This window comes from Falco rusticolus, chromosome 4 (genome assembly GCF_015220075.1).
Source record: "Falco rusticolus isolate bFalRus1 chromosome 4, bFalRus1.pri, whole genome shotgun sequence".
NCBI classification, from domain to species: Eukaryota; Metazoa; Chordata; class Aves; order Falconiformes; family Falconidae; genus Falco; species Falco rusticolus.
In genome coordinates this window covers 18,288,309-18,300,329 of record NC_051190.1, presented here as the reverse complement: position 1 = coordinate 18,300,329, position 12,021 = coordinate 18,288,309, and the positions used below count along the sequence as shown (strand labels likewise).

The 12,021-nt window shown below is 48.0% G+C and overlaps 1 protein-coding gene across 5 annotated transcripts in view; it reads left to right on the top strand.

The window, feature by feature from the left end:
• FRMD4B (FERM domain containing 4B) overlaps positions 1 to 12,021 on the top strand; it is a 137,984-nt gene that overhangs the window by 77,466 nt on the left and 48,497 nt on the right. For all 5 annotated transcript variants that reach the window (XM_037383971.1, XM_037383968.1, XM_037383970.1 and 2 more), the window contains one exon: positions 2,893 to 2,977. In XM_037383971.1, the coding sequence (XP_037239868.1) occupies positions 2,893 to 2,977 (85 nt within the window). The remainder of the gene's footprint in view (positions 1 to 2,892; positions 2,978 to 12,021) is intronic.

The following is a 12,021-nucleotide window of genomic DNA, read 5'->3' as shown; positions in this document are numbered from 1 at the left end:
AGGCGAGCCCTCTGAGTGTTTGCAGTGGGTTCAGCCACAAATGCCATAACTACTGCTTCAGTGTGACTTTGGTTTGAGATACAATTAGAACGAGGCAGGGCACTGAGCTGCTCTTGTCATAACAAGTGGCAAATGTGCAACAGCATCAGTTCTTAGTGTCTTTCAGTGCTGCACTGGACAGTTTCCAGTAGTCATACTGGAAATGGGCTGGGATCACCAGATATCTGGTTGTGACCTCCTTTTCTTGATAACTCCTTGGCCCTGAGCTTTTGCTGTTCAGTAATGAAAAAGATGATAATCCTTTCAGATTTTAATTATTCTTCTTCAGATGGCATAAACTCAATCCAGTCACATAAGTTTTCATATGGTACACACAGCCGGTGAAGGGCTCTTTAATGCAGATTTAGGACTTGATAAAAGCGTCATTCTAGTTTCAAGGATGCCGACAACATCAGAAATAAAAGCAGAACATACACTTTATGATGTTCCCAAATATGCCTGGTGTTCCCTGTGCATCTTTGTCACCGGGACTCCACCCTGGAGAGGACCACCTTGCAACAGAGAGGGCCAAACCGAACATCACAAGCCACCAGCATTAACCCCAACCAAAGAAACGCTCAAGTTTTATGATTGCCATCACAGCTTTCTCAGGCAGCTAGAGATTTTAGCCTCCCAGGTCCTCAAACACAGAGAATATGTTGAAGAATATGCTATTTGTAGCGTGGCAATAAGAGCATACAGCTTGTTGCGTGGAAGGAACAGAGCGCACGAACCTGGCTGGGGCAGGGGTAATGCTCCCCAGTGCTCTACCTAACTCCATGGACCCTGCAGTCTCCTGTTTGTGCCAGCGGTGACTGGGAGCTCCCTCTGTTCAGAGCCAGGGGTACTCTCCTGCTTCTGAAGCCTGACATCTCATCCTGACATCTCTGCCAGGTCTGGCTATTAGTTGAAAGGAATTGCAAATGAGGTCATTAGTTGAGGACAGTTGCCTTTGTGGTGCGGAGGAGGAGGAAGGCCTTAGCAGACGGAGGAAGGAGCATGGCTGCGAAGGGCTGGTCTGGCAGCAGGTAGGGGAAGGATGAAGCGTGAGGCTCCTGCCCTCTGATGCTCTGCCTTTCTGGAGAGAAACACACAAGTGCATGTAAACTGAAGTTTAGTAAAGCTGCTGGAGAGGGAAAAAAAAAATAGCCAGTGTGATCAAGAAAGGGTGGAAGTACCTGTGGCTCCTACAGTTCTCAGTGGAGGGTGAGTCATGGAAATATCAAATAGCCTTTCAAATGTCTGGGGCAGCCTGCTGAGCTTGTGTCTGCCCCTTGGGCGGGCTGCATGCCTGTAAAATGGGTAAATTACCTCCTTATCCTGCAGAGGCTTTCTGAGGAGTGCTTTAAAATTAATTTGATGGAACATGCTGCAGGAATGCGAAATATTAAAACAATCACTGTTTAATGTATTGCCTCCACTTACAGCATAAATACTGCATATGTTCCTAACAAGTGCAGCAGGTGCTAGATTTACTGCTTCCTAATATGTGCTCCGTGCTTCTGCTGTGGACTTAGTCCAGTATCTTGCAAATCACCTACACCAAGAAATGAGTGGCCGGAGCCTGAGACTGTGAGGAGCCTTAGGAGCACCATGGGGGCTGCAGGAGGCATCGGTCTAGCTCCGATAAACATCGTGGGCTGCGTGCCCTGTGTTGGCCATTCAGTCCTCCTGCTATTAAAAGAAAGACACTGAGAAGCCCTGGTGTGGTTTGCTGGGACAGTGGTGTTGGTGGTCCAAGTCTTTGCTTGGCTGGAAAAAATGCACTTTCTGTCTAGTATTGGGTGGGAGAGTCTGGACCCAACTCATTTCTCCTCCATAAGGAGCTGAAGAACAAGTATCCTGCTTTCAGATCCAGCTAAAGGAGGATTGACAGGACCACGTTCGCACAAATTTGTCTCTCTTTAAACTGACTTGGCAGTTCCACACTCCTCAAATTATAGATGTGTTTTCTCCACAACATTTAATGCATCTCGGAGCTGTTTGGTTTGATGCCCCGAGTGACTCAGAGAAGCACACAGACAGGTTGTGTGTGATTTTCTGCAGGGTGCCCATGGCATACGTGATGTTTGCTGTAGCTCTGTAACATACTGGTACCCATCTGCCAACCTTGACCAGGTCAGAGTAACCAGTGATGGGATTGCTTCAGTTTGTGTGTGCCTCTGATGCACCCGTGGCCCTGGGAAGCAGAAGCCAGGGAAGGGGAGGAAGGCGACGAGCACTGTACAGAGTGGTGTCTGTAAGGCTGAGCCAGTTTGCAGCCCTTCCATGTAAAAAGCTGGGTTTGGGGTTCCCGTTGCTACTAGGATGTGCCTGATGGGATGGAGCTGATCCCAAAGTGTTCCTCACGTAGTCTTTTTTTGCTTGTCCCTGTTTGCTAGGAGCAAAGTTAATGGGTCTCAGCGTGTGGCTGCTCTTTTCTCCTGGGGAAGAGGAGGTCATGCAGGGCTGCTGCCAGCTCCTCTCCTCCAGCAAAGTGTCAGGCCAGCTTCCCAATCTGCGTTGGCATTAATTACTTTTTCCACTTTAGCTTTTCCACTGCGCTTTAGGCTTTATTTGCATAGGCAGGATGGGCTTTGCTCCTTTGGTGTTTGACAGGGTTTTCAAATGAGATGAAGTGTCATCAGATATCTACGATCTATTGAACAAGGAATGTGTTGTTCCCTGTGTGCTGCTGGCCGGTGATTTGCTACTTGTTCTCTCCTAATAGGCAGGAAATTAAGTGCAGTAGCTCATAGTTCCTCTGTGCCATTTTATTTCTAGAGAACAAAACATTGAGGAAATAAAATTATTTGGGAGGAAGATGAAACCTATTCAAGAAAGTAACAATTCTTTTTTTATTATTATTTTCAGGTTCTACATCGAAAGTATTTCCTTTCTCAAGGACAAAACCACAGTAGAGCTGTTCTTTCTGAATGCCAAGTCCTGTGTACACCAGGTAACGCTCTGTCCTTTGGAGCTCCTTGATGTCCATCCCCCTTTTATTGCTCCTCCACCACCTACATAGTCCTGCAAAATTGCTAAGAGTTGCATCTGATTTCTAGATCTTATTGAAGTGTTAAGATCTCAGCGTGCTTACTCTACTCTTTCACTTAAATGATGATACCACTGGCAAATGGGTAAGGATGATGATGGTTTCCTGGTGCTGTTTCTGCAGCCCCGCTGTGTGTTCACCACGCTAGAATAAGCCTTAAATACTCAAAAGCTTTAAAGTTGTTTGAAATCTGGGTTGTAACTTTGCAGGCAGGCTCTGTCTCAGTGGTGTACCCTTCTATACACTGCTTAGTGAACACTCAAGGCGAGTATCTCTTTACTAATCTCGAGTCAAATTTGTCTCAAGACAAATTTTCTCCATGAGGAAGGTCCTGTGCTGTGAACTTGCTTCTTGTTTCCCTGATTTCCTGCCTTCATTCAGTGTAGTAGTAAAGTAATAAATTCTATAAAATAGCATTAAAAGCTAGATATTAAAATACTTCCTGCATTTACTCTCTGCTTAAGAAGATTCCACTGGTTTTTTTAAAAATGTCCAGATTGGTAAAAATATATATTTTACCAATTTACTTCATGATGTGGTGGCCAAAATCTCAAAAAAAATAAGGTTGATCTGCTGCAGATACATCTTGGTCTGAAAAAAGTGGTGTGGCAGCTGCTTGTGCCATGCCCCTAATAACTGGTGGTACGGTAGCAGCTGCAGTTCAGTGAACTTCACTCTAGCATTGCTGATGTTTCTGGGATTTTCCAGTTAATATCAAACTTTGGCATCTGGGGGGGGGGGGGGGTTGGGGTTTTGTTTTTTTGTTTGTTTGTTTTTTTCACTCATGATTCAGTTGGTCTAAGAGGGTCATGCAGTTCTTACAACCTTTTCTTGGAAAACAGTGCTGTATCATGAGCTGGTGGTGGAGCTTGGTATAGCCGGCCAAAGTTTTCACCTTTCATATGCTTCATATTTTACAGGATTCTCATTCAGTATTCGTTATTTTATGGTGGGATTAGAAACCTGACATGAAGGTGGTTAATGGCAAAGTTGTGACTGTGCTTTGTACAGGAATTGCTTTCTGGAGGAGTGGAGGAAATTGGTGCATTTTTACAACATGCTAAAGTTTTAAAGATGCTTGAGGAACTTGGGGCCTCACTAGTTAAGACGAATAAAAAGCTGATCTCCATTTGACATGTCTGCCACTGAGTGAAAGGTCTTGGCAATGCACAGTCATCCTTTTGGGGAAAACTGGAGCAGTTTAGCTAGACAGAACAAATTATTTTGGATCTGGAAAATGGATCTGGTTTTAGGATGGAATGTGAAAATGCCACTGCTATCGAAACAAATGCTGATCAACATAAACACATATACTTGCACCCAAATGTTTTAATTTGTAGAATCATAGAATCATTTAGGTTGGAAAAGACCTTTGAGATCATTGAGTCTAACCGTTAACCCAGTGCTGCCAAGCTCACTGCTAACCCATGTTCCCAGCTGCCACATCTATATTTCTTTTAAACACCCCCAGGGTGGTGACTCACCACCTCCCCGGGCAGCCTGTTCCAGTGCTTGACCACCCTTTCCATGAAGAATTTTTTCCTGATGCCCAACCTAAGCCTCCCCTGGCACCACCTGAGGCCATTTGCCCTTGTCCTGTGGCTTGTCTGGGCGAAGACACAACCCCCACCCGCACCGCCCAGCCTACCCCCCTTTCAGGCATCTGCAGAGAGCGATCAGCCCCCCCAGCCCCTCCTCTCCAGGCTGAACCCCCCCAGCTCCCCCCGCCCCCCCTCAGCCTTGTGCCCCAGCCCCTGCCCGGCTCTGGACACGCTCCAGCCCCTCAGGGTCTGGCTGGGGCTGAGGGGCCCAAACCTGAGCCCCGGCTCCGAGGGGCGGCCGCACCAGTGCCCAGCGCAGGGGGACGGGCGCTGCCCTCTCCTGCTGGCCACGCTGCTTCGGACACCGGCCAGGTGCCGCTGGCCGCCTTGGCCACCCGGGCACACTGCCGGCTCACGGTCAGCCGGCCGCCCACCAGCTCCCCCAGGCCCTTTTCCACCAGACAGGTCTGCGTCTGCACAAAGCAAAGAAGAGAAGCATAAAGCTGCCCTGACTGATCATAGACATGCATGTCATCAAACCAATAAGGAATCATCTCTGGCTGGATAAATATTATTATTCAAGCAACATAACTTCATATTACTGGACTGAAGTGCTGATAGCATGTGAAGTGCTGATGATGCACAGAGTGCCACAATAAGCAGACTGTGCATCACCCGTTTGAGTTCAGGGCTTCAGGACCTGGAGGAGGCTTGAAGGAAGGCTGGCTCGGATTTTCCTCCCATGGCTTTGCGAGGTCTGTGCTCTAAATGGTAGCAACCCAATGTGCCGGCTTCCCTGTTCCTGCAAGCAAAACTGCCAGAAGCGGAGGTTTCCTGTTGCGTCCAGTTTCTGTGGGCGGTGGAGGGATGAGGAGCATCGCTTCCTCCTGAGAGAAGGATCTCTGCGAGCAGCACCGGGTGATACAGCATGTAACAAAATCAAGAGGCCCTGCTCTGCCTGCAGCACTCTGTGCTGGGCGGCTTTGCAGCCCTGCTTCGGCAGAAGCCACTTCATTTACTTTCAAGATACATTTGGCTTTTAACATTCAATTGAAGTATTTAAAAAATATTTTATCCTGCTTGGTAAACTAATTGTTGGTCTCTAGGTTTCAAGTAGTGCATGAAGGGCATGCAAGACCAGTTCTCATACTTAAGCCCACAGGATGTGGACAAGAGGATGCACAAAGGCACCTGGTATGTGCTCGCACAGCGTGTCCGCTCCCGCCGTGCTGCCAGGCTCTGTTGTGCTGCGGGGAAGGAGGCACAGGCTGCAGGATGAATGCGGTCAGCCTCTGCATATGAGCAGATCCCCAGTTCTGGTGAAGCAAGTGAAGGCTGATGCTCACTGATGACAGCCAGGAATGTTCCCTGGCATTTCTCAGTCATTAATCCAGCTCCAGGAGATCAGACCTGTCTCAGTTTAGCTTTTCTTTCTCTCTTTTTTTTTTTTTTTTTTTTTTTTTTTTTTTTTTTAATAAATGCCTTTCTACTTTCTTTTTCTTGCCTTGTTCATGGAGCAAGGAAACCCCAGCATCTTAAAGCAGCAGCCTGCCCCCAGCCCACGCGCTCAGGGGTGCCCCTCAATGCACAGGGTGTGCCAGAGTGTGCCTTGCTGGGGCAGTATCCTAACCTGGATCTTTTCATGAAGCTTCTTCTCTGTGTGGGCCAGGAATGTGGCTCAGAGGACAAATGCTGCAATACCTGGCATGTGGGAAGACTTGCATGGATAAGATTGCTTAAAAGCCAGCCATGTTTTTTTGCTTTCATAAAGCTGTTTCCAAGGTTTTCACAGCACCTTGTTCCCCAGAGAGCACAGTGTGTGAAAAGCCCATACCCAGGGTGGCGCAAAGGCCTGATGCTTGGAGGAGTTTGTGTGTGTGCTCTTTTGACATTCCTAAGCACTGACACGTGTTGACAGCCCAGCAGTTTGTAGGTACTCATGCTTATATGGTTTGTGTGCTTTAAATGAGAACGATGCTTCCCTGAGCAGAGGGTGAGACAGTGATCTTGCTCTGCATGCGAGATGGTGCATGTCGGGGCTCCCGCCAGCACGTAGGATGCATCACGAGAGCCAACTGAAGGCTTGGGTGAATACAGCCAGTGCGTTGGCAAAGAGTCATGCCATTCCCTCCTCTGGAGGGGATTTATTTGTTACTTAAGAGGTTCAGAGGCTGCATCAGGAATGGTTTTTACAGTATTCTCCGAGGGATCTGTGGGCTATCTTATGTGTGAAATCCTGGAAGTGGCTCTATCTAATCAAAGAGAAAGGTGTATTTCTGATGGAGTTTGCTATCTCTGGGTTTAGGCTGGAGCTGCTGGGCAGTGTGTATTGGCTGTCTTGCCCCAGATGACTCGAGAGAGGCTTTGCTCCTAGCCGAATAAAAGTTCAGAATAAATAATATAGCATATTAAATACTTTTATTAATTATAATCTTTCTTTTGTAATATATTATATGAACAGTATATAGTGGAATAAACCCCTGCATAACCGTTCTGAAAATGGTTCACCTCACCCTGAAAAGGGTGAGGGCTGGCTTTGTGCTCTGTAGTGCATAGCCCTGCTGGTTTTGCTCACCTTTCAACTGCATGTTCCTTCCTGCAAATCTCTCTGCTCCTTTCTGTAAATCACCACTTTTTGCTGCTAGGGGTTGGAGGAATCTGGGGCTTGTGCATTTTGCAATTTCTGTAGACATTTTGGCAAGGCAGGGACACAAGAGAGATAGTAAAATCACTGCTGCCAAAAATGCATTTCTTTCTACTTCCCACCCACTCCCCTATCTCCGTGCACTTCTATACAGCCAAAGCTCCTTTGTGCCTCTGGGGCCTTTACTGCCTCTCACCACAGTTGTGCATCCCCTATGACCTGTGCTGTTCTCTGCACAGCCCCCTCTCTACCTTGCTCTCAGGCCCTACAAGCAGCTAGGGAGCCGGGGGAGACCTCTTTATCCAAAGCACAACAGGACTGAGACCTCATTTTTACTTTTGTGAATCGTGTTTTAGCAGTGTTGCAATTCTGCATCGGGAGCAAAGGGTCACTGAGCACTGAGTGCAGGGCATCCATGGCTGCTCCTTTCTACCTCACCCCTATCTTAACCCACTACCCCATCAGCACCAGCATCTTCCTTCTGCACAGTGCACCTTGACCAGTGCTTTATATGCCTGAAGAATAAACTTCCTCTGCTGGATGTGCCAACATGACCCACGCAGCATTTCCTGGCCTTGCCCTCCCCACGCCTCCTTGCATGTGAACTGAACGCAACATTTGCTGCCGCGCTTGTAAAAGCACCCGGTGTTTCCTCACTGCTGGTGCGTTTACAAACCTTGACTGCCAGCCAATATAACAAATGCTGCCAGTCCTCTTGCCCTACCCTCCTTTCATGTCAAGCTGCCCATTTTTTTTATTCCTGGTCTGATGCTGCTGTCCCCAGGCCCTCTCAGCCCTGTGTGGTCCAGCCAGCTGCCTGGCTGCTCCTCTCCAGCATCCCTGCTCTTTGGGTTGGAGCTTGGAGAAGCCGTATCTGCTGCCAGGAACAGCCTGGGCCACCAAGCAGGAGGTGGGAGCTGGCAAAACTTAGATCTCCAGGTCTGTGGAAGGGCCTCCCAGTGACTTAGTTAAAAGCTCGTTTATCCATGTGTGTTTTGGGAGGATGCAAAGGCTAGAAGGATGCTTTGTGTATGGCTGGGCTCTGTTTCCTTATGTACCTCTCTTTCAAGGTTTTGAGAACTGCTGCCTGAAAACCCTCAGTGGTGACAACTTCAGTTTAAAAGCTTTTTCTCCTGTCATTGAGTTCTAAGAAGCCGGCTTTAGATTTACAGCTATCTCTGAAATCTACTGTACAGCTGGAATTTAAACTAGTGAAAGCCTAGCACTTGGTTTCAGGTGAAATGGGCATCTCTGAGCTGGTGTGTTTGCACAGCGATAGGGGAGCTGTGTAACATGTTCAGCGTGCTACCGCACAGCCCGTGACCGTAGCTGGGATACTTTTAAGGCAGTGGGTCGGAACTGGTCACGCATATGTTGATGATAAATTTGGAAAGATAAATTACTCTTTTTCTTCTTTCAAAACAGCCAAGTTTGGAAAAATAACACCCTACTTGGCTAGCAAAGCACTGTCAAGTTTATTATGCATTAGAGCTAACCTCCATATAGTTCTGCAGCCATACAGTTGACTCTTTGCCAGTTCTTAAAATATGTTCTGTAAACTCAGATCTTGGTCAAGTTGGCTGTGTTCCCCTTTTCCCCTCTCTATTTGAGTGTTGGGGGGTTGGTTTATTTAATTTCCCGTTTGTTTCAAGGACTTGTAACAGTTGCTTTTAAAAAAGCAAAAGAAAAAAGTTAAAGGAAGTAGAAGTTTTCAGAGGAGTCTGTACCATGATAGCTTCATGAACAGCGATGCTTGTAAGCACTTGGCAGCCTGAAGACCAGTGCTCACCAAGAAGAGCTGTTGAAACAGACCCCTGGTGCAAGCATAAAGTCTGGCTGGCTTCCAGCTTGTGGAGAGCAAAGTAGTCATATATCAGAGAGCTCTCGAAAGTTTTATAACAGATATTTCCTAATTCTCCCCCATCTCAAGGGAGAGGGGAGCGTTCCCATGCAGCCTTGTAACACAGTGTAGTGTGCTCCTAGCCAAGGCTGTTAAAATGTGCTGTGTCCATTGCCTGTGTTAGCTGTTCTGCTCACGAAGATGAAAGATGGTCCCTGTAAAGCCCTGGAGGAGGATCAGCGAGACCCGTTGGCCTTTTGCACCTTCAGGGCTGTTATCTTCCATGAGTGTTGGCAGTCACCTCCATGAACCAAACCCCCTAGCAGCATGTCAACAGATGAGAAGGATGGAGCACGGTTGTGCCTGTGACCAAAATGTGAGAGGAGGAGGCAGGATGCCCATGCTGATGTAAGCCGGCAGGTCTCCGTGAGGCCCTCCTACTTTTTACCCCATGAACGTTCCACGGGGCTGCACTGGTGGCTTGAGGGGGACTTGGCCATGCTGTGGGCATAGTCAAGGAGCTCCACTAAGCGCCTCCAAGAGTGGTTGAGGTTGGTCCAAGGCTGCCTGCTGTAAAGGGACGGGGTGCCCCGGGGACCTCTTGGGCTCTTGTTAGGGGAGGTGTATGTTGTCCTAGCTGGGCTTGGCCCATTACATATGAAGATTCAGTTGGTTTGCAGCCAGAGTTTCATGCCTTGCATCTCCTGATGTAGTTATCTCCTCGGTCTAACTACCAGTGTTAATTGTGAGGGAGAGTTTTGCTCTCTGATCTCCTAGCCATAGGGTAAAGATGCTGCAACAGCTCAGCCTGGTCTGTTGTTGGTGTGTGTTGGGTATCTCACCATGGTGCTGGGTTAGGAAAGCAAAAGGCTGTGATTACAAGCCTAATGATGCTTGCCATATAGCCTGGCTTGCAAACAGGGAAGTCTTTATGTCCTTCCTCCATTCTCTGCTTTTACTCTTGTATTAATGTAACAACAACAACAACAAAAAGGCAGCACCTTGTGCTCCTGTTGCACTGAACTGTGTAGGCAAGTCTCAGAGTAGCTGCTGCTGTCCCTGGAGTTTCATTGAAGTGTTGGCTGAGGCACAAAATGCAAACAAGGGAGATGGATGAGAGTGGCTGGCAGAGGCAGCAAAATAAAGGGTGTGACAGAGAAACCTGAAGCTGTTGCTCACCACGAGGCACTACCAGCTTTTTTTTGGCTGGGTGGCCCTGAGCTGCTGAGGTGGGAAGCAGCAGGTCCTGCCAGGAGGGAGCTACGGTGGCCGCTGCCCACGCACTGAGCTGCGTTCAGTCTCAGGCTGCACCCCCATGTTGGGTAGGAAGGGCTCGGTGGATGAAATTAAAGACATCTTGGACCATCTCAACGCTGTGAAGCAGCTGTGAGGCCACCTGAGCCATCTAGGCTGTGGTCCCCCATGGGGTATATGCAGCACGAGTAGAAAATTGAAGTGCTTTTTTGAGGAGGGTCAGAAGGACCAGCCTTTAATTCGCTTCTGTACTCTGCATCTCCTGTCGGCTTAGTGCTTTGCTTTACCTCCCTAGTGTGTTGGAGGCAGATGCTTGCTTTGCTGTGCTTTTTCTCAGCCCAGAGTTTCTGCCCTTAGGAAACTGGCCTTAGCTGAGATGCTCAGCCAAGTCTGGATCTTCCGATGCAGAAGGGAATGGGATGGGGTGCCTGGTGTGTTGCAGGGCAGCGTGAACAGCACCAGGATTGAGATATAGAAGCAAATGCCCGCAATCAGGACGGGTGCTTTAAAGTTGGAGGGTTACTTGTTTGCTGCCGTTGTTTGTCTCCTCGGTGTAATTACCCGGCAGAGCCACACCGACAGAGCCAGTTGCTGAATTTGCCTGACCTAGTTCCTCCTGCACTGCTCAACTTGTGCCGGGTCTGTGGCCAACAGCCCCTCCCGAGCTCAGCGCCGCCTTGCTGCAGCCTCTGCTGCCAAAGGCGACTTAAATGCTGCAAAGCTGTGAAGCTTTGTGCTGCAGGGTCCTGCCTTCACATCCCCTGGCCATCAGGACGCATCGCAGGGGTACGGGATCCCTTGTGGAAAATTGCAGCGGTGCTGGGTAAGGGCACAGGCGCTGGCATCGCTTTGTTCACTTGTGCTGGGCTCACACCCAGCTAATTGCCTCCCTCGGCTTCAACAGCTTGTTGTAGGCATTTGGGTCCTTTCTTTCCCTCTAATTGCATCCTTCTTTCTCTCAGCTTTTTGTAATCACAGGTAATTATTCAATATTGTGGCTGTCTTGAGGCTATTTGATCGTAGTGTGTGTATTTGGGGGTGTCTTTGTTTAATACAAATTCTTGAAGGGGTTGGTTTGAGGGAAGAGATGTGTTGGTATCTCAAGTCTCAAATCTTCAGGTGAAACGTTGTTATCAGTCTTTAACCTCTGGAGGTTACATGTGGTTTGAACAAACCATATCCACTTTCATTTCTTGCTCTGGCTCTAAAGAATTAAAGGTGACAGTTCCTGGCTGTTGCTTTTTTTTTGGATCTGCTTTAATCTGAGTTTACAGTCTAAAGATTTGCTTAGCACAGTTAACGCTCATCTGACTATCGTCATTCTTGATCTGTGTTTTCATCAGATTCCAGACTTGTATCTCTATGACAGTAAATTCTAGTGTTGTTGCTGTGTCTGATGAGGGTTCACTGCTCTGTTCATGACTGGGCTTGTGATTTTTATCACATAAGTCCATGTTTGTGCAGCAAAAGACTTGAGTTCTTATCTGAATCGGGGGCAAAGTCTGTGTCCATGGGCACTGAAGGCAGGAGTTGGTCTTCACTAGCTGCTGAGATAGCAACCTATTCCTGCTCTGCAGTAATTGCCACCCCATTTGGACATCTGCTACAAGCTTTTATTTTTCTGATGTTTGTCAGTGTGACAAAAGCCACCATTTGAATCTGCTGGACC